Source organism: Panthera onca, chromosome B2 (genome assembly GCF_046562875.1).
Source record: "Panthera onca isolate mPanOnc1 chromosome B2, mPanOnc1 haplotype 2, whole genome shotgun sequence".
Taxonomy (NCBI): domain Eukaryota; kingdom Metazoa; phylum Chordata; class Mammalia; order Carnivora; family Felidae; genus Panthera; species Panthera onca.
This window is the reverse complement of record NC_138343.1, coordinates 11,352,153-11,375,356: the sequence shown is the minus strand read 5'-3', so window position 1 is coordinate 11,375,356 and position 23,204 is coordinate 11,352,153. Positions and strand designations below refer to the sequence as shown.

Below are 23,204 nucleotides of genomic sequence, written 5' to 3'. Positions count from 1 at the left end.
CAGGAAACACTGTGTGCAGTGCAGGGACATGAACTGAAACAGTTCCAGTGTGGGTACCTGGCAGACTTTACCAAACACAAATACAACCCCACCATGAGTAAACTTCAAAGTCAACATTAAAGATTCTTGTGATAAAAAAAAAAAAAAAAAGTTTCTCTTAACTGACCTGCACTTACCCAGCTTTCTGAATTACCTGACATTGTGTTCCATCTGTAAAACAGTACAGAGGCATGCCCCCTCTACCCTAAACCACCCCAGCTGCTAGGCTGTGCTCAGGACCCCTGCCAGCTGAGCTATGTTCTCACAAAGGGTCAGCTGTGTCTGCTCCTAAACTGGTTTATGTCATTGAACTTCTCTGTAGTTACATAATTTTATTAACAAATGTAAAAAGAGAGTTGCTGATTCTAAGAAAGCTAAGTTGGGCACTTAAGGGAGCAACTTGATGAGGACTAGTCACCAAAAGAATTGTCAAATGAGGTACGGGTAAGACAATTTGCAAAGGGCCATAAAAGAAAAAAGAAAAATCTAGAAGAACTCTGCATTCAGACTGTTTCCTACGTGTCTTTGAAGATGGCGTGCATCATTTATAATGACTCTCTACTTTACCAAATTTTTCAAAGAATCGACCACTACTGCTTCTCACAACTACAGGGAAAACGTCTATGGTTTTGATAAACCTAATAGCCAACAATTACTGAGTATGTATATTGTGCAAGGTACTTGCTGAGTGCTTCTTGTATGCTTGAATAGTGAAAGAATGAACCAACTCAGCACACTGAAACAAGTATTTTTGGAACTTTGCTAAAATATTGGTTCTATTTCGGCTACTGCTGGCTGTTAGAATGTAAATTGTTTTGTCTCGTCCCTGTTCTTGCTTCAGTTGAACGGTGTGAAAGAGAAATCATCTCTACCTCTGAGCACATAGAATGTCCCATACCATGGGAACAGAATCCAACACAGCGGCTTGCCCCACAGCCGAGCTCACGGCTCAGATGCTCACAGCACAAAGCTACGCTAGCAGAACAAGCATCACAGAACCTTTCTCCTGAACTGCAGGGTGTTAACAATGCCTGAAAACACACGGCCACAGCAAGTTGGAGCAACGTGCCATATGGTGAGGATTGTTATATAATTTCTAAGTCAATAGTTTAGAAGCTCTGGGCCAGGAAATGCTCATGTCCACATTGAGCCCAGATATGCCACCACCAGACTGGTTTTTATTTTTTAAGGACTTTTTTAAGTTAGTTTATTTATTTATTTTGAGAGAGAGAGAGAGAGAGAGCACACAGGAGGGGCAGAGAGAGAGGAAGAAAGGGAATCCCAAGCAGGGTCCACACTGTCAGCACAGAGCCCAATGCGGAGCTCGAATTCATGAACGATGAGATTATGACCTGAGTTGAAACCAAAAATGACGTTTAACTGACTGAGTCAACCAGGCACCTCAAAGACTTTATTTATTTGTTTGTTTATTTAATTTTTTATTTATTTTTGAGACAGAGAGAGACACAGCATGAGCAGGGGAGGGGCAGAGAGAGAGGGAAGCACAGAATATGAAGCAGGCTCCAGGCTCTGAGCTGTCAGCACAGAGCCCAACCAACGCGGGGCTCGAACCCACAAGCTGTGAGATCATGACCTGAGCTGAAGTCAGACGTTCAACCGACTGAGCCACCCAGGCACCCCTCAAAGATTTTATTTTTTAAGTAATCTCTACACCCAACGTGGGGCTCGAATTTACAACCCCTAGATCAACAGTTGAATGCTGTACCGACTGACCCAGCCAGGTGCCCCTCACCAGACTGGTTTTTATTTCTGGCATGAAGATTTATAGAAAAATAGGTCTGTGAAAAATATTCCCTCACTAGGAAGAAAACTGAAATCAAGGGGCAGTCACTGTTATTTACCAACATGGTACATTTTAGGCAGTGACGAAACATGGATGGATTCATTGTTGAGGCCTTAATTACAAACAGTAGTGATTTAAACATTTACAAAGGCTGATTACCTGTCAGTATTCACTACAATAACTTTATAGTCCTAACTGTGGTTTTATGTCTATGTGCATGTATATATGGGTGAAGAGTAGAGGAAGATAAGAGTTTATGTAGAAATATACCAAGGTTTGGGGGCCTAATTCTGCAGATTACTTCTGTTTTGTTTTGCTTTTTTCTTAGTTCTGGCACAAGAGTGTTTGCTTTAAAGACTCAGAATAATCTGCCACACAAGCATTTATTATGCCTACCTACCCCAAAAGTTATAATAAATAATACAGTTAAAATGTAAAACGTCTCAAAGCCTGATTCAATGCAATGCAAACCACTTAACAAACGAGTCTTTGACTTGCCTCTGAAAAGTCCACTGGGACAGCTGTGTGACCAGCACAAAATGTCTGATTCATGTTTTATCAGAGAGCTAGAGGGGATCTGAGATCACCCTGGGCCCTATCTCCTCCTTCCACAGATGAGGAAACAGATCCCCCAAGGTGAGCGGCTTGTGGCAAAACCAGGTCTGGTCAACCCCAGTACAACGCATTTTCTTTCCACGGGGCTGATGCTATTATCCTCATGACTTCCACCATGTGACCACGATAAAGACCATAAATATTAAGTGAGCTTCTCCTATGTGCCAAGCACTGGCTTCAGTACTTTCCACAAACAGGTCATTTGGTCCTCAAATCAACCCTATGAGATGGGAATGATTATTGTCCTCATTTAACACGAGTGTAGTGAGATTCAGTGGCTCACGGGGCCTTATAGGTCGAAGGCGGTGAGGCCAGGATTGGAACCTGGGCAGTCTGGGGGGACAGGAGCCCACATTCTTCCTTCTAGCACTGCAATAGCCGGCTGCCATGGCCATTAGACACACTACATACTTGTGCATTTCTATGCCGCAAAGCCTGAGAGTGAAGGGTGTTGCTGTCACTTTTAACAAACAGTAAAACAGAACAATCTGACATACCACATGAGACCTAACGCCCTTGCCTCTGGTTGTTCTCTCAAACCCAGTGCTTTTGGTCTTTTCCTCTCTCCCTCCCCTCCTCCTCCCCTCTCCTCAACCTAAGTTCTGAGAGCTGCCTTGAGAGCTCTCAGTCAGTATCAATGATGCCATTATTCACTGAGCCTGACAAATAGGTCGGTTTCAGGAAATCTGTGCTTCCCCTTCTGCATTTCCTCTATTTCGCATCAGAGAATCAATGCCTTCTATCTTAATGTTTCTATTCACAATTAAGAAGGAATTGTGAATTCTTTTTTAATGAAGAGAAAGGAAATCAAGTTAGTACGAAACCCATCAACTAATCTACCAGTAATGTACTTAGTGGGCAAATTATGAGTGCAAACAAATCTGAGAACAGTTGGCAAGAATTTTACTTTTTGCTAAGGTGGTCACTGTATTTGTACAATAATATGACCATCCAAAGAACAAGAGAATGTCTCTCTGAATTTTGTAAACAGACATTGCTCTGTGAGCCGAGAGAATCCATTCAATGGAACCCGCTATTTGATGTGATCATGCAGACCAGAAGTGGTAAACTTTAGACTATCAGTATGTCTAAAAATCATTCTTATCTTTTTAAATATTTCTGAACATACTAATTTATAATGCAGAGCTCCAGAAATCTTTAGTTTCACATTTGAATTTTATCGGTACTGAATAAAATTATTTCCCATTTAAAAAAAAAGTTTGTCCTATATTCAGGGATATGAATGATATATTGCAGGAGACTAGAATGGTCTCTTGGGCAATAAGAGCGGATGTGATTCTAGAAGATAGGACAAAGAAAGACTGCCTCCCTTAAGGATTATTTTAACCATGTCACCCCAATAGTCCCTGGTTTTTGGGTTTTTTTTACTGTATCAGTCTAAACCAATAATCAGTCTAACTAAACTCAGTTTAATTTTCTATTATCTGGCCTTAGTCAGCAAGTACAAATAGGTCTCGCACTGCTTCCCCCCACGACACACCTTCTGTTAAGACAAGTGCTTACACTATGCTCACTCTGACTTCTCTGTCTTCACTCACGGAAAAGCCAAATGAGGTGTCACTGATGGGCACCTTCCACTGGTCAGTGCATTGAGTTACAACAACATATGAGACGCATATGGTCGCCATGTTTCCCATTTTATAGAAAAGAAACTGTGGCTCAGAGATTAAAGAAGAGAGCCAAGGCAGCGGTCCTAAGACTTAAACTCAGGTCTGACTTTGAAGTCCCTGTGCCCTCCTTGACGCCATGTTGCTTCTCTTATCTAGAAACCCTCTATGCTGGCTTTTGCTACACCTATGGAGCTTCGCTTTCCTGCCCAGTTTTGGTCCTTTCTCCCCTTCCCAGGCAACTGTTCAGCCCTTCCAGATTTTGCCCTTCCTTCAGTTTTCCATACCACTTAAAATGTGTGAAACAGTTAACTAAATATTCTCTCAAAATGTTTACCGTTGTTATGCAGTCCTTTGCTTTCCACCTAACTTTTTGATTCTCCAGGGCTTCTGAGGCTGCACACACAGTAGGGATTTCATAAACACTTGAGGAACTGAGACCTTCTGGCTCCCTGGGTTATATAAGAGGAACCACAGCACTGGGCTGGGGACACAGAATTGGTGGTGGGGAGTCATGGAGAAGAAGGGGAGGAAGGTAGACTGAGGCTATGGAATAAAGGACCCTAAATGTAGTTCAAGGAGTATAGATTTTATCTGTAAGTTGTGAGGAGTCCTTGAAAGTATCTGAGAATTGCAAGGGAGGAGTTCTAAGTCAGGAAGATATATCTGGCTGTATCCTTTTTTTTAAATATAATTTATTGTCAAACTGGCATACATATAACACCCAGTACTTATCCCAACAGGTGCCCTCCTCAATGCCCATCACCCACTTTCCCCTCTCCCCCACCTCCCAGCCACCCTCAGTTTGTTCTCTGTATTTAAAAGTCTCTTGTGGCTTGCCTCCCTCCCACTCTGTAACTATTTTCCCCCTCCGCCTCCCCCATGGTCTTCTGTTAAGTTTCTCAAGATCCACATGAGTGAAAACATATATCTGTCCTTCTCTGACTGACTTACTTCCCTCAGCATAAGACCCTCCAGTTCCATCCATGTTGCTGCAAATGGCAGGATCTCATTCTTTCTCATTTATCTGCCTATATCTTGAATAACATCGACTGAACAAAGTTTGGGCTTTTTATAGCCACAGCATTTGTCCTCATGTTTCTGTTATAGTGGAAATGCATTACTTCGGTAGTTTATTTAAATCCAAAAGCAAACACACACACACAATCACTGTGCTAATACTCAAGGCAGACTATTTTAGACTCAGCAGAATTTGTCTAAAGTCCTAATGGGCCAATAAAAAAAACAAATTAATTACAAGCAACATTCAGAAGTGATTATTCACTTTAATAGAATACATTTGCTACAGGTGTAGGAATGATGTTTGAAAAGAAAGGCAAATTTACCCACTGGGAGCAACCGAAGAAATTTTCCTAGTTCCAGACTGTTCACTTTTGAAAAAAATTATATGGCAAATAATTTCTCAACAAGTTTGCTGTATGTGGTGAGGAAAAGGCTATCACTAGGGGCACCTGGATGGCCCAGTCCGTTGAGCATCCAACTTTGGCTCAGGTCATGATCTCATGGTTTGTGAGTTCGAGCCCCGCATTGGGCCCCAGCTTGGAGCCTGAAGCCTGCTTGAGATTCTGTGTCTCCCTCTCTCTCTGCCCCTCCCTGACTCATACCTTGTCTCTCTCTCTCAAAAATAAATTAACGTTAAAAAAAAAAAAAAAAGTAAATGATAAAGGGACACCTAGGTGGCTCAGTCAGTTAAGTGTCTGACAGGACTCTTGGTTTCAGCTCAAGTCATGCTCTTACGTTTTGTGGGTTTGAGCCCCGCATTGGGCTTTGTGCTGATAGCATGGGGCCTGCTTGGGATTCTCTGTTTCTCTCTTTCTACACCCCTCACCTCTCAAAATAAATAAACATTAAAAAAAAAAAGTAAATGAGAAAGTCATTCAGCTGATGGTCCTATAAGTAGAGATGAGGAGAACACACTCATTAAGACTAAATAAACAATGGGGACACAATCAAAAGAGTAGGAATCAGGGGCTCCTGGGTGGCTCAGTTGGTCAAGTGTCTGACTCTTGATTTCAGCTCAGGTCATGATCTCATGGCTCATGAGTTTGAGTTCTACACTGGACTCTGAGCTGATAGGGTGGAGCCTGCTTGGGATTCTCTCTCCCTGTCTCTGCCCCTCCCCTGTTTACAATTTCTCTCTCTCTCTCTCTCTCAAAAATAAATAAATAAACATTGTTAAAAAATTAAAAATTAGTAGTCATCTATGTTCGATGGACTAGGAATGAAATGCCTCAAGGAAAGAACACTAGCAAAATGTGAGGCTGGGAGGCCATGTTTCCCTGAGGAACGTGGAGTTCATATCACCAATGACTGTAAGAACACTCAGGACGTGAGCAGGTCCTGGACACCAACAGCATCTCTGCTTTCCTCGTATTGGTGGAGAGATGAATTCCCACAGTGCTGGCGACGAGGAAAGACACAGGACATTAAACCTCTTCTTCACGTGATCATCACAACAGCTAGCATCTCTGGCTTGAGGTGGTTCCCCATTATTTCTAACTGATGGAACACCTCTGAAGATACTAACATCCTTCACAGGTGAAAAACCCGAGGCTTAAAAAACCAAACGAAACACACCCATGACTTCTTAGCAAGTTAGTGGCAGAGTCCGATCCTGAAATAAACCTTGTTGACTTCAAAGCCCACATGCTGGAATTGGAAAGAATGAGTGTGAATTTTATGTGAAAAACAGAATTCCAGAGGAAAGAAAACAGACGAAGAGTCCTGAGACCCAAAAATCAAGTGAAGAGAGAGTCAACTTACCAGCATATTTTGTAGTGTTAGATTCATCCATGGACCAAAAGCAATAATCGAAGGCAAATACCTGAAGGAAAGAAGAAAATATTAAAGATAAATAAACTTCTAGGAGTATATCAAACTGCAAAAAAGAATTCACGATGAAGAAGAGGATCCCTATTACTGTCTGATGAAGACAATAAACACTATAGGTTTAATGCTTTATTAATCCTAAAGTTTCTTTTGGACTACACTGATGGTTATCTTACTGGATTAGTGTCCATTGCATATGAATAGGCTATTCATCCAGAATGCAAACAGCCAGCTATCTTAACCAAAAAAAAAAAAAAAAAAAAAAAAAAAAAAAGACAATACATTTAGTAAGAAAAAAACAATGACTTCTCACCCAAGTCCACAGTTTCTGCATCTGCTAAAGCCATTGGCTAGATTCCCATGGCTTCTCAAGTAACAACTTCCCATGGTTTCTCAAGTGATCAACTTTCATTGGAACCACTTCCTTCCAGCTTTCCATGATGCCACCATTTGTAGCTAAAGCTCCAAACTCCCCACATTTCCACCTTGGACTCTGTTCCCTGTTTCAGCGTGCCATCTTGGGCCAAGTCTTGCTAATAAACCGATAACTCACTCTTGGGTGCATTTCTGTAGAGTTACCAAATGACTACTATGTATCGCGAAAGGCTGATGCTTCTCCCATTTGGAATCTCATCCAATCACAACTTCCATGCATATTACCATCACTCGTGTTCCAGCTGTCATTAGCAGATGCACAGGGCAATGTTCCCCGAAGCATGATCCAAAAACAGTAATTTTAGGAGATATTCCATGAAAAAACAATTAAATTGTGTTGGAAATTTCACACTATTTGAGATCATCAATGCAATTCTCAATATTAAAGGCTCTGAAAAGTTATTCAGCAAAGAAACCCATTTAATTGCTTAACTTTATTACTCCAATTAATTTTAGTGAAGAGACCCTTTCTTAAGTAATGCCTATGAGCATGCCTTGACACTATTGTTTCTCAGCATACCCCCTTAGCAAACTCTGGCCCAGAGGACCCAGTAGCCACTTTTCTGGGCTCCCGGCTACAGCTTTCCCCCCCCCCCGCTGCAGTCCAAACAGCAATTTACAGACCTCCCACAGACAGGAACCCTTTAATGCTTAATCATTTCCTAGGGATTGTAAGCACTGAACAAGCAGAACCCAAACTCTGTGAGCTGGCATTGAGACTGGCTGCAAAGAGGCATTTCCAGTCCATGCCCCCTAACTTCCTTATGCTTCTGCTGAACTTGTCTGTACCTTGGAATCAGTAGGAACAATTCCACCCCTGTCCTTGTTCTCCTCTTCATTTACACCCTTCAAAATGCTTCTTCTTCTTTTTTTTTTTTTTTGAGAGAGAGAGAACGTGTGAAGGAGAGGTAGGGAGAGAGAGGGAGAAGAGACGAGAGAGAGAGAGAGAGAGAGAGAGAGAGAATCTCAAGCAGGCCCATGCTCAGTGCAGAGCCCAACTCAGGGCTCAATCCCATGACCCTGGGATCATGACCTGAGCTGAAAGAGTTGGACACTCAAGCACCCAGGTGCCCCCAAAATGCTTTGTATTTCTTAAGGCCCAATTCAATACATTTTTCTTCCAGGAAATATTTATTGTTTAAATCCAAAAGAATTATCTCTCCTCTCTGAAATCTTACAATGCTGTTTAATCTGGTTTCTCACAACTCTGACGCCACTGATCTGTTTTTCATTAATCGTGTATATGATCCTTGCATATGGTTTATCTCCACTGGTCGACTAAGTTCCTTGAAGGCAGGAACCATACCCAATTCACACTTGTATCCTAGAGTTTTCACAGCGGTTATTTGTAATAATTTATTGAGTGATTAATGATACCGAGACCTTGCAAGAAAGCAGGTACTTTCTAAATCGTAAAAAGATAAGTTATGCTCTGAAGAGTTTCAGTACTACATACACTTTCGTGCTTTTACAACCGATTCAGGCATATACAATGCACAACACTCACACCATCAATCTCAAATCCAAATTCAATTCTGTTACTTATACACACTATTCATTCTGGCCTTACATTAACCAAGGTTAAAATGAACACTAGTTTCAGCCAACAGAGTGTGGGATATTTACTACATTCGAGGGCTCTTCCGATGACTTGAGAGACCACACAGGAGAAAACCAGTTAATCTTCCTGCCTCTGGGCAGGACTGAACTTCAACACTTCTCCTGAGACATGATGATCTGTCTTGTTTTTAAACATTTCTAGAAAAGGAGGTTCCATAACCTCCCTTTAATGGCATCTTGTAACACTTAACTTCCATTTTCAGGACATTTTTCCCTTCCTTTTGACCTAAGTCAACTCTCCTTACGTTAAATGGCCAACAGAGGCTGTTTTCCAATTTTGATGTATACTCGTTACTTTCCTCTAGAGTCTCAATGAATTCCTCTTAGTAGCTGCTCTAATACAGGGAAACAATCATTATTCCGGATATGTTGATTTTTCGTACCCAAACTTATTTTTAACCATTTGCTACCCTGCATACGGGGCAAGAAGGCTAGGGAAGTGTAATGCGACTTGAAATAAAATGAAATCTACGCAGGAGCGCCTGGGGGGGGTGCTCAGTTGGTTAAGTATCTGACTTCGGCTCAGGTCATGATCTTGAGGTCAGTGAGTTCCAGCCCCGAGTCGGGTTCTGTGCTGACAGTTCAGAGCCTGGAGCCTGTTTCGGATTCTGTCTCCCCCTCTCTCTCTGCCCCTCCCAGCTCACACTCTGCTCGCTCAAAAATGAATATACACTCGAAAAAAAATTTTTTTTAATTAAATCCACCCCAAATTTGAGGGTCTACCTCTCAGTAATAATCATCCCAAATTCTGTGCCAACTTCCATTTCTAGCGGTTAATAAAGTTGGTTTTGCTCACAAAGAGGAAGATTAAAAAAATTTTTCATTTTAACCATTTGCCTTCTAAAATTCAAACCCTGCAGAGGAGGTTTAAAAGGAAGCAAACAAACAACAGCAAAAACCTGCAGAGGAGAAAAGGCCCATGATAGTACTGGTGGATGTGACTGCTCTTTGTTGGCCAAAAATAATAGAATTCCCTCATCTGAATTAGGTCTCGAATTTCAAAACCTTGGATGACAGACATTTAGAATGGCCATCCCCCATCCAGTCATGGAGTACAGGTTATTATTTTAGCAAATATTTACCATTAAGGGGGCGCCTGCGTGGCTCAGTCGGTTAAGCATCCGACTTCGGCTCAGGTCATGATCTCGCGGTTCGTGGATTCGAGCCCCGCGTCGGGTTCTGTGCTGACAGCTCAGAGCCTGGAGCCTGCTTCAGATTCTGTGTCTCCCTCTCTCTCTGACCCTCCCCCGTTCATGCTCTGTCTCTCTCTGTCTCAAAAATAAATAAACATTAAAAAAAAATTTTTTTTAAAGAAAGTTGACGCCCAGGGGTGCCGGGGGTTAAGTGTCTGACTTCGGCTCAGGTCATGATCTCCGGGTTCGTGAGTTCAAGCCCCATGCCGGGCTCTGTGCTGACAGCTCAGAGTCTGGAGCCTGCTTCAGATTCTGTGTCTCCCACTCTCTCTGTGACCCTCCCCTGCTCACACTCTGTCTCTCTCTCCTTCAAAAATAAACATTTAAAAAGTTTTTTAAAAAAGAAAATTGACGCCTAGGGGCGCCTGGGTGGCTCAGTCGGTTGAGCACCCGACTTCAGCTCAGGTCACGATCTCACTGTCCGTGAGTTCGAGCCCTGCGTCGGGCTCTGGGCTGATGGCTCAGAGCCTGGAGCCTGCTTCCGATTCTGTGTCTCCCTCTCTCTCTGCCCCTCCCCCGTTCATGCTCTGTCTCTCTCTGTCCCAAAAATAAATAAACGTTAAAAAAAAATTTAAAAAAAAAAAAAAGAAAATTGACGCCTAGACACCTGAGGGATTTCCCTAAAGCTCAAAGCAAGTGGACAGAAAAATTCTTGTTATAATTTTTTTCTTTAAAGCAGGCTACAAGCAATCGTCCCTTCTATGAATTTCTATAGCACTTAGTAGCTCTTCTGTGTGGGTCCTACTGTCACTTTAAACCATGAGCTCCTTGTGGACAGGGACTATGTCTCATGTACCTCTCACCACCTGGGTCAGGATCTCATCCAGAGTGGCCATTCTAGAGAGTATTTTTTCAGTAAATCCACATAATACCAGAAGCAGGAGTTGGAATGCAGACACAAACACAGAAGAGATGTGAGAACCAGTAAGAGTAAGCAGAAGTTCAACGGCAAGATATATTTTTGGATATTTTATTACTTTCATATGTATGTTTTTGAGGTTAAAAATGGTTAAAAATACAATATGGTCCCGAGATGAGCACCAGGGTCCCCTTTGACACCATTATGCTGTGGCTCAGGTGGATAACAGGTATGGCCACATCATGTATACTTTGTAGTTTGTACAGAGATTAGACTAATTATTTGTTGCTAAAACAATTATTTCTTATGACTGTTACGAAAATAGGTTCAAGGATGTTCAAACTAATTTGTTTTATGTAGCCCAATAATTTCCCTTGTAATCTTCTTAATCCTATAAATATTCACAAACTATTAGCCTTCTTTTCATGGCCAGATTTAAGTATAATTTCATCACAAAAGGTCTGTAACAAAAGGGGACATGATTTCCTTTGGTCCTTTTGATTTTCCAATACAAAATCTACTGACATCTCGGGGCACCTTAGTGGTACAGTTGGTTAAGTATTCGATTTTGGCTCAGGTCATGCTCTCCGGGTTCGTGAGTTCAAGCCCCATGTCGGGCTCTGTGCTGACAACTCAGAGCCTGGAGCCTGCTTCGGATTCTGTGTCTCCCTCTCTCTCTATCCTACCCTGCTCACTCTCTCTCTGTCTCTCTCAAAAATAAGTAAACATTAAAAAACAAAACAAAATCTACTGACATTTCAAAAGAGATATCAAAACCATCTTCTTGGGAGCTATTTCTTGAAAACTGACCATTTCAAATTAAAAAGAAAGTCATGTTTCTCAAAGCCACCACAATGTATTTGAGAAATATGTTACTTAAGACTTTGAATTCCTTTCAATAAAATTCCCAAATGCTTATACAGGAGTGCTGATTCATAGGGGCACATGTACCCCTATGTTCATAGCAGCATTTTCAACAATAGCAAATTATGGAAAGAGCCTACATGTCCCTCAACTGATGAATGGATAAAGAAGATGTGGTTTATATACACAATGGAATACTACTTGGCAATGAGAAAGAATAAAATCATACCATTTGCAGCAACGTGGATGGAACTGGAGGGTATTATGCTAAATGAAATAAGTCAACCAGAGAAAGACAGATATCATATGTTTTCACTCATATGTGGATCTTGAGAAACTTAACAGAAGACCATGGGGGAGGGGAAGGGGAAAAAAATAGTTACACACAGAGATGGAGGGAGGCAAACCCTCCATCTCTCTTAAATACAGAGAACAATCTGAGGGTTGATGGGGGTTGGTAGAGGGAAAAGTGGGTGACAGGCATAGAGGAGGGCACTTGTTGGGATGAGCACTGGGTGATGTATGTAAGTGATGAACCACGGAATCTACCCCCAAAACCAAGAGCACACTGTATACACTGTATGTTAGCCAATTTGACAATAAATTATGTTAAACAAAAATAAAATGAAATAAAATTCCCGAATGCTTATTTCCTCTATTCATCACGAAGGCCCTAGCATCGTAACTGCGGTGTGGGGGTGGGGGACTTCTCGATGCATACAACTGACTAAAACGATAAATCAAATTTGGAAACCAAGTGTAAATTTCTGGTCTTGTCAACGCCAACCCACATGGTGAGCATTTTTTGTGAAAGCTCCCACACCTTCCAAGAGACTTCAATTTGATAAAGAGCCAAGAGGACAGATGCTGTCCAGTTGTTTCCAACCCTGAAAGCCATTGTCTTTGTTGTTTCCAAGAAAATTTTACTCTACCTTCTCAGAATCCCACTCCTTCCTCCTCATTTGCAACTTGTAAAACTCATACTGACATTTAATTCCCTGCAGCTTGCTGTTCACATCTGTTCCACCTTCATTGCTCTCTTAAAAATGTTAGCTTTGCATCTTTGTGAACCACTGAACATCTAGTAAAGTTACGACAAGCTGTTTTTAATAAGGCAAATGTGCTGAGTGGTATATATTCTGAGGCAAAGGAGTTCCAGGATGCAGGCACAGGACGCAACACAGTCAAACTCCAGTCCTACCTAAAAGTTCTAGCTCTGATGGCATTTCAGCAAAATTCAATTTTTAAAAATGCAAGAATCTTCTGTGTCCTTGAAGAACCAGAAGGCATCAGCATCCTAAGAAACATGATCTGTCATCATTTTCCTGACCCCTGGAAACCAAACACGCAGGTCTGTGCAAAGCAACTACCTTCCGTTCATCCTCGGTGTGGATTCACCGAGAAGTTCTCCAACTGCATGATGTTTGATCCCCACAGCAATCACAAATACCTATTTGCCACCCCTCTCAATTTCAGGTACTACAGGGAACTCAATTATGTATTAGGCATGTTGTTTGTCCTCTGGTTGCAAATAGTCTGGATAAAAATAACAAAACATAAAACAATTATCCTTGGGACAAAAGGGACATTTTTTTCCCCAAAATTACTTAAAATACATTCTTTTACACTTATTTATTTTTGAAAGGCAGGGGGGGGATGAACAAACTGGGGAGGGGCAGAGAGAGGGAGAGAGAGAATCCCAAACATGCTCCGCACTGTCAGCACAGAGCCTGACACGGGGCTCGATCCCATAAACCGTGATTTCATGACTTGAGTGAAAATCAAGAGTTGGATGCTTAACCAACTGAGGCACCCAGGAGCCCCCAAAATCACTTTTACGGAACCCCAACTTATCTCAAGATAATTGTACATAAACAAATATTTCTAAACATGTAGATCAGATTTCTGACACAATGAGGAAAGCCCACTCTGTTTCAATTTCTCCCAATTACAATCTTTCAGGGGCGCCTGGGTGGCTCAGTGGGTTAAGTGTCTGACTTCAGCTCAGGTCATGATCTCATGGTCTGTGGGTTCGGGTCCCACATCGGGCTCTGTGCTGACAGCTTGGAGCCTGGAGCCTGGAGCCTGCTTTGGATTCTGTGTCTTCCTCTCTCTCTGGCCCTTCCCCGCTCACACTCTGTCTCTGTCTCTCAAAAAATGAATAAAACGTTAAAAAAATTTTTTTAATCTTTCAATGACATCTCAAATGTTACTTCTTTATAAAACTCTTAAGGATACTCATTGCTGTGAATTTCTAATCTGTGTGGAGGGGGGCGGTAATATGCGTGTGATAGAGATTCCCTTTGTTCTGCTAAATTACTAATTCTTAGAGGCCAAGACTTTGGTTTTCCTAATGTTTTTCTTGTCCATAATTCCACCAAACAAACAAACAAAAAATCTGAGAATTTGCTCTGTAAAGCAACTTCTTGGTAAAGTACCTTTTAATTAAATGGTCTTGTAAATCTGTTTTCATGTAGATGGCTGCTTAAAACGGCACACACTGACTGGTTACTGTGACCCTAGGAGACACCACAGTGGTACCTTGTCAAAGCCTCTGTTTTCATTCAACTGTGGAAGTAACAGGACTAGGGTCACCCTACAGACATTAGTTGAGCAAGCACCCCTAGTCATCTATTCTGTCCAGAGTTACCCAGATCTTCAGCTCTGAGAGTTTCCACCCATGACCAAGGAATCCTCCAGGCATATTAAGCACAGTGGGAAGTCCACAGGCAAAAGGAGGAAAAGAGAATGGAGACCTGTGAGGGAATCCCTCCTTCCAACAGCTATCTTCCTCTCCTCACCTCTGCCCGGTGATCTACAACGCGTTCTTCAAGTCCTGTCCAAAGGTCACCTCCTCCAGTGTTTCCTCACCCTCCTTCCTCTGTGCTGGCTTAGTGAAAAGCTATACCTCTCTAATACATCCTCTACCTATATAAGTGCATATTTTACATTCAATTAGGATTTTGAGGATTTAAGCAAATACCTACCAATACAATGCCTGGTGTGAAACAGTGACTCTGTATCGGCAGCTCTGTTACCAGTATTAATGGCATCTACGAGCCGGCTTCTCTCCCCAGATAGTAGCCCTACCGCTTGTGGAGTGTTTACTGTGTACCATGCACAGTCCGGTGTCCCACAGTCTCATTGAGCCGCGACCTCCCCTGAGCCAGGGGCTGTGCGGATTCATTTCCTTATTTCCTACAGGTACAGATGTAGTAGATGGTGTGATAGCTCGATTCGCTTAATCAAATTAAGAAAGCAAAGTGAAAAGGCAACAAAGATCCCCACGGCCATCAGGGGAAGAGTTGCTATAGTTTCTCGAGTTCTGTTAACAAAAGCATCAATGCAAAGCACACTACTTCCTACCTCCCAAATCCAGAATCTAAAGGGCTTCCCTTGGGGGAAAAGAACTCCACTCCATGTGGACGAGCTTTCCTTTGCACGAAGAAGTGTGTTTCCCTCCTCTCGTTCTATACGGTCACCCTCCTCTCTTTGCACAATCAATCCGCTGTTCACATGTGCAGCCCCAGCTGCCATTAACAGCCTGTTGTGGCAACTACCTAACTTTGAAACTGCGCCTGAGATCTCTTCACAAACCCCCATTTCTCTAGCTTTAGAAGTACTGGCTTGCCAATATTCAATTTTGTCAAGTTCAAAGACCACAGTTAATCTGAAAGACAAGTGCCAAATCTGTTCGCATTTCACCACACCGTTATGAGAATTGAGTCAGACCCCCTCCCCAAATTAAAGCCCTATACAGTTCGGGTCATGTCGAAATCTTCCTTTTAGTGTCAATTTTGACACTCTTCCCCTTCATTTCTTTCTCCTAAGTCAGAGATGTGAAGAGTCAAAAAAAAAAAGAAGAGTTAGATGTCGTTCATCTTGAAGAGGCTGTCCTGAAGTGGAAAGGAAAGTTGGTCATTGAAGCCTGTCTGATCCCCAGAACCATCTCCAACCACCGCTGTTTGCAAAAGCGGCTTTGCCAGCACCAACTCAAGCCCTGCATGAGAACATATCTGCTCCTGTGCATCAGGAAGTACCATGATGGTCACCCCTACTACTTGTGACTTCTACCAGCAGACACTACTTTCCCATTAAAACGCTGTCGAGTAACGGTTCCCTTTTTGCAGAGATTAATCATTTTCTTTATCTATGCCTAGATGTGCACACCAGACGATGTCTTGACTCACACAGTCAATATTGCTTGACTGACTGGGAAGATGTCAAAGCCAGATTTTGCGTAAAGACTCAACGTAAGCCAGCAGCGTCTGCTGTGCACCAATGGGCTGATGAGGCAATGCCCCTGGTCTCGGGGAATTCACTCTCTGTCGTAGGAAACGGCTAAGCTGTGGGCAAGTGCCACTCTACACCACAGGTTGAATTTCTATGGGTGCGCGGAGAAGTGGCTCGTCAAAGAACTGGCTTGTCTTTGTCGTAAGCATCTGCTGAGCCGGTCAGGACAGAAACAAGAGCCCCCCACTTGTAAAGCCCTCACTCTTTAATAGAGGGAAGTAACCAAGAGAAGGAAAGAGCGTGAGCTGTAGAAGGCAGTGCAGACATAGGAAGATCGAACAGTGACCCCATGGGGCTGGGGGTGGAGGAGCGAGCCTCCAGAAACGTTTCTAGAGAAGGTAAAGCTTGGGCTGAAGTTTGACAAATGATCATGAAGAAGACAAATAGGAAAGGTGCTCCAGGGAAAGGGGGAACCTGGCAAGCAACAGAAGAAAAGGAAGCAGGGGCCACTGGAGTTGTTTGCAAGAGCAGTGGGCAGGGGAAGGAGGAGGGGAGAACTGGGGAGGGGTGGGCAGACCACGGGACACTTCATGCTCCTTACTGAGAAGCTCGAGGGCGGATGACAGGGCTTCGTTCTTACTCTGAATGATCACCTGGGCAACTGTGTGGAAGATGGACCGAATGGGTGTAAGACGAGCAACAAAGAGGTCAATTAGCAAAGCGTTATGAAGAAGGTAAAAGTTTTTAATTCTCAGCCTCGGCGCAGATGGAGAGAAGCTGTAGTGAAAATCACTTTTTTTTTTTTTTTTTTTTTTTTTTTTGCTCAGAAACCCATACCTTATTTATTCTAGAAATAGCATCTTTCCTTTGGACAATTGTGCTAACTCCCACACCAGCCACGTGGTTCCCGGGAGCTACCACCATGTTCTTATGTGGCATGCAAAATCATTTATTCAAGGGCCCCTGGGTGGCCCAGCCAGTTGAGCGCCTGACTCTTGATTTTGGCTCAGGTCCTGATCTCATGGTCATGGGATCAAGTCCCGCATTGGGCTCCACACAGAGCATGGAGCCTGCTTGAAATCCTCTTTCTCTTTCTCTCTTTCTCTCTCTCTCCCCCACCCCTCACGCACACTCTGTCAAATCAAATCAAATCAAATCATATATTCCACATATGATTACTCAAGGAAGAAGGCAGGAAGAGCCCCCGTGTGCGCGGGGGACACTTAGTCCAGAATCTCTTGGTCATAGTTAACTGGCCCTAAAGTGGATGTCTTTGGGAGTTTGGGATTTGAAATTAGGGAAGCCAAACAAGTCTCTCTCAAATGACTGATGCTATAAAAATCTGGGACATGTTGAGGCCATGCTTCTAACCACAGGAACTAAAGAAGCAGGCACAGCTGGAAAGCAGTGAGAGACAGAAAGGAAGGGACCCACATGGGAACAGACACAGGAGATGGGGAAATCAGGAGAGGCGACTGCCATCTGAACCCCAGCCACCTCCTGTCCTCGTAAAGGATGCCCCAAAGTCATTCATATAACTTTATCTTGTGCTCCCTCCGCTTTGAGTTCCAGTCACTTTCAGCAGACAGACTCCCAGCTACTATTGGAAGAAAATAAATGTGAGAGATGTTAAAGGAAGAAGTCATCGGGCTGGGTTGCCCTGGAATACAGGACTGAAGGTAGCGTGTGAATTTCAACAGCCTGTGGGAAAAGGCACTGAAAGTGAAAACATCCAGAGTTCCAATAAATTTGAAAGCGGGAATGAGCTCTCCCAAGTCCCAGACCGATATTATAACAGGGTGGAGACCTTCCCGTTTTATACCACAAATGTACAAATTAGTGGTGTGTGAGCAATGCAGTACTAACTGAATCCCAACTCGTTCTGATACTCCATTCTTTTCATGTTTAAGCCCTTTATCATTCAGTCCTAAAATCTGCCTCACTGGTTGTGAGGGGCGGGGGTGAGGGTGTCACAAATATACAACCTGTGTTTTTTTTTTCCTCCTGGTTCTTTCATGCTCTGATTGCTTCACCCCCCCAAAAAAACAAAAAAAAAACCAAAAAACTAGCCACCCAGATAACTTCACCAACAGCATATTCACAAGGTGATTTGGGTGTTTTCAAACACAAGAGTATTTCTTCATCAACAAAAACAGGCCAGAAGATAAGCTGTAAATATCTGTGTATGTGCTGCATGGTGTCTAATAAATGACGGCTGTTGCTCACTAAAAACGACAAAAAAAAAAAAATCAAATAAAACCCAGATTGAATTTGCGTCACCGAGGCACCACCTGCCATGAGTGATCTCTGGAACTGGTTTAGATCCGACCAGTACCTCGTCTCCTTTGCCGATCACCCCTGCGGGACCAGGTGTGGTGGTCCAGCACAGAGAAGCTGGGTGGACCCTGAGTCCCCAGGTCAGCAGAGATGGGAAACCCAAGGTACTCCAGGGATTGTCAACAGATTACACTGGGAAGGCTGGCAGAGAGTTCACTCTCCCAGAGGTAGGGGAGGTGGGAAAGATTCCTGAGAGTCTGCCTGGTCCAGTAGGTTTTGGAGATGGATCGATGCCAAAAGCAAGAGAGATGGGGTCTGTAGTCCATGAACCTGGTAGCCGTTCAGCTGTATCTCTAGGCATCTAGAGAGGCACACGGTTACAGTGGGGACATCTGCCTCTGAACAAAGTCCGAGAGAAGGAAAGAGGAGACAGGCAGAGAGCCTATAGAAGTTTCAATTCAGAAATGTACAGCAGCATGATTCTGAGGATTTTGTTGTTTCTTGGGAGGTTTTTCTTGTTGTTTTTGTTTTTGTTTTGTTTTGCTTTTTAACAAATGTGACTTAGGATGGCAAAGTGTAATGGATTGTATTACTTTTCCAGATTAGTCACTGTCCTCCCTGAAAGGGGATTACACATCCCTGCCGGATGTGACTGCAGTGCTCTGGTAGGAGGAATATAATCCCTGACTTACTGACATCAGGCTTGGCCATGTGACTTGCTTCAGCCAATTAAACGTGGATAGAGATGTTGCCAGTTCACAGCCAGGTAAGAGGCCACTGCCTGGTTCTCTTCTTTTTCTCTCTGCCGAAGTAACAGCACATCCTAGATAAGGACTGCTCCTCTAGATGGGCGCCCAGACCGAAGCCACACGGTGCAGGGCCACAGCTGACCTCAGCTGACATAGAGCATCTAAGAAATAAATCTCAGTGGTCTCAGGCCACTGAGTAGTGACTGGAGGGTTACCACTGCATCACGCATAAGCTGATGGACACACAAAGTGGTTATTATAAAGTGAATCTCGATTGCTCTCACCTGATATTCTACACTCATTATTTATCCTACGTCCTGCAGCCAGATTAATTCCATGCGTGCTCTGATCATGTAACTTTTAAAAAGCTTTCTTTAATTCCAGTGCAGTTGACATAATGTTTTATTAGTATTAAGAGTACAATATAATGACGTGGCAATCCCACACATCACTCAGCGCTCATCACAGTGAGTGCACTCTCAATCGCCTTCACCTTCATCACCCATCCCCCCACCCACCTCCCCTCTGGTGACCATCAATTTGCTCTCTACAGTCAAGCCTGGTTCTGGATTTGTCTGTTTTGTTCATTTGTTTCTTAAATGCCACATATGGTATTTGTCTTTCTCTGACTGACTTATTTCACTTAGCATTATACTCTCTAGATTCATCCCTGCCATTGACAATGGCAAGATTTCATTCTTTTTATGGCTGAGTAATATTCAGTCATCTCTCTCTATATAGATAGATCCACACACATATACATACCACATCTTCCTTATGCATTCATCTATCAATGGACACTTGGACTGATCTCATAATTTGACCATTATAAATAATGCTGCAATAAATATAGGATGCATATATCCCTTTGAATTAATATATTTTTTTTTATCCTTTGGGTAAATATCCAGTAGTTGAATCACTGGATCATATGGCAGCTCTATTTTTCTTTCTTTGAGGAACCTCCACACTTGGTTTTCCAGAGTGGCTACACCAGTTTGCATTCCCACCAACAGTGCAAAAAGGTTCCCTTTTCTCCTTGCCAAGACTTTTTTGTTTTTCTATTATCAAAAGATTTTATCCATTCTGACAGGTGTGAGGTGGTATCTCATTGTGGTTTTGATTTGCATGTCTCTGATGATATTGTTTTTTAGGGGAGAGAGAGAGAGAGAGAGAGAGAGAGCGAGCACCCTCAGGCAAACTGGGGAAGTACAGAGGTGCAAAGAGAGAATCTTAAGCAGATTCCATGCCCAGCACACAGCCTGACATGGGACTCGATCTCATGACCACGAGATCATGACCTGAGCCAAAATCAAGAGTCAGGTGAGCCACCCAGGCGCCCCACCCACCATGTCACTTTTTTTAATGTTTTTGTTTTTGTTTTTTTGAGAGAGAGAATATGTGTGTGCAAGTGGGGGGCGGGGGCGGAGAGAGAGAGAGACACAGAATCCGAAGCAGGCTCCAGGATCCGAGCTGTCAGCACAGAGCCTGATGTGGGGGTCGAACTCATGAACCATGAGATCATGACCTGAGCAGAAGTCGGACACCTAACTGACCGAGCCATCCAGGCCCCCCCATATAACCTGTTGATACAAAAATCCTAAATGATTCTGCATAGCCGACTGGAATGACACAGACTCCCAAGCCCTCTATGAGCTACGTGCTTTCCTAGATTTTAATACGCAACTTCTATTTCCCGTACTCTACAATCTACGCTGAGTTTACACCTTCCCACGGCACTTGTGATATAGTAATAAATATATTCTTGGTTTTCATCCCTAGTTCCCGACACAGATCTCCTAAATCCCCTGGAATTCGCCTAGTGACAGGATCCTCTGTTGCTCTAAGTGAGGCGACATGTGGTGGTCTCCTGGATGACTTCTTGAAGGGGGTGAGCTGCCAGGAAGACCAAGCCTCGACTAGAAGCTTGGAACTGTCAACCCCACAGCCCCCCCGCCCCACCCCAGTTCTCTGGGAAAGGGAGAGGAACTAGAGATTAGTTAGGAGCTGAGATGAAACCTCCATCAAAACCCCTAAATAACAAGATTCAGAGGGTTTTCAGGTTTGGCGAATGCATCCATGTACCAGAAGATGACACTTAACTCCTGTGCTTGGGACATTTCCAGACCTTGCCCTGCACACCTCTTTATCTGGCTGTTCAACCGTACCCTTTATGATAAGCCAGTAAACCCAAGTAAACATTCCCCTGGGTTTTGAAAGCCATTCTAGCAAATTACTGAACCTGAGGCAGTGTCTTGGGAGGCTCTGATTTGTAGCAAAGTCAGATGGGAGTACTGGTAACCTGGGGGCCCGCTGACTATAGGGCCTGAAGTGAGGGTGGTCTTCTGGGACTGAGCCCCCCGCCCTGAACCTGTGCAGTCTGGGCTGACTCTGGGCGGGCAGTCAGTGTCAAAGCTGAATTAACTTGTAGGATATCCTGTGGGTGTCCAAACAGAATTAGAGAATCACTTATTGTGGAAATCCCACACATTGGATCAGTGCTGTGACTAGAGAAACAATTTTCCCTTAACAGCCATTACTTTGTTTCTGTTCCTCAAATACCTCTTGGATCCCACGCCTTTTGAAAACCACACCCATACGTGAATACCCTCCTCGAGCCTTTCTTCCTTGGAAGACAAAAAAACACTGAAAGAGCCAATGATGTTCATCATCATCTCTCTTTTGTTACCTACAGGGCTGATAGGTTTAAACTTCCTTTCCGTGTTATGATTTCTAGAGGGCAGGGGCCACAAGTTTAATTGCCTCTTGAACCCCACAACCTCCTCATGCAAGACTTTTCACAAATGTTCTCTGTTAATATTTGTCTAATAAATGACTTCTGAATGGGTAAGGAAAAGATGATTCCTGGGAAAAACACAGAGCAGGGGGACTATGCTGCCACGGAGCTCGTGCAGCTGAAACACTCGTGGACCCGGACATAAAGACGGAAATGTTAGGGTTGGCTGTGGTGCTGCTTCAGGGTGGATGGATGCTGAAAAGATGTCCAGCCTCAGCCATGTGTTTGGCCGCAAACACTGCCGTCCGACAGAGATAATGTGAGCTACCTATGTAGTTGAAAATGTCTTCATGCACACATTAAAAAATAAAGAGAGGGGTGCCCGGGTGGCTCAGTCGGTTAAGTGTCCAACTTCGGCTCAGGTCATGGTCTCACAGTTCATGGGTTCGAGCCCCGCGTCGGGCTCTGTGCTGACAGCTCGGAGCCTGGAGCCTGCTTCCAATTCTGTGTCTCCCTCTCTTTCTCTGCCCCTCTCCCACGCACACTCTCTCAAAAATAAATAAATGCTAAAAATAAAATAAAATAGATAAAAACAAATGTTAATATTTTTATTTAACCTGATATATCCCAAATATTTACCTTATGTATTTTTTTTCTCATGCTAAATCTTTCATGTCTGATGTGCATTTTGTGTTTGCAACACATCTCAGTCCTGTGCAGCCACACAGCACACACTGGAAAGTCACGTGTGGCTACACAGTTGCTAGACTGCACAGCGTTGGTTTAGAATTCCTCTCCTCAGAGGCCAACATTTAGCTTTCAAGAAATGCACAAGGTGAAGTGGTCGAGGCAACAGAAATTGATGGCAGGTCACAGACTGAAAACAGTTAAACCACACTTGAGACGGCAAACTCTATGGGAAGACTGCCCCCTCCCTTTTTCACGAGCAAATTTTGCAAAGTCAGGGTTTTGGTATGACTCTGTAATGGATAGAGCCTGCCATTAAATGTCATTTTCGTCCGCTCATGACTTTGCCAACAAACTTATGGAAATATAAGAGGGATCAAACAGCTTGAAGTTCCTAAGCACACCTGGTCCTGAACACACTTGAAGATGAAATTAAAAAAAAAAACAATTTAAGGTGAGTTTAACATCACCAAATATCCAAATAAATCATACACTAATTTATGAGATGTTAAACATAATGATCTAGAGTTGAGAGAGAGAAAAAAAAGCAAACTGAGTGGAAAAGGAGATGAGTCTATGGGGCGCCTGGGTGGCTCAGTCGGTTGAGCATCCGA

At 43.3% G+C, this 23,204-nt stretch overlaps 1 protein-coding gene across 9 annotated transcripts in view; it reads right to left on the bottom strand.

The window, feature by feature from the left end:
• Nucleotides 1–23,204, bottom strand: part of KIF13A (kinesin family member 13A) — a 216,661-nt gene that overhangs the window by 99,084 nt on the left and 94,373 nt on the right. For all 9 annotated transcript variants that reach the window (XM_060614713.3, XM_060614715.3, XM_060614714.3 and 6 more), the window contains one exon: nucleotides 6,871–6,931. In XM_060614713.3, coding sequence (XP_060470696.3) covers nucleotides 6,871–6,931 — 61 coding nt within the window. The remainder of the gene's footprint in view (nucleotides 1–6,870; nucleotides 6,932–23,204) is intronic.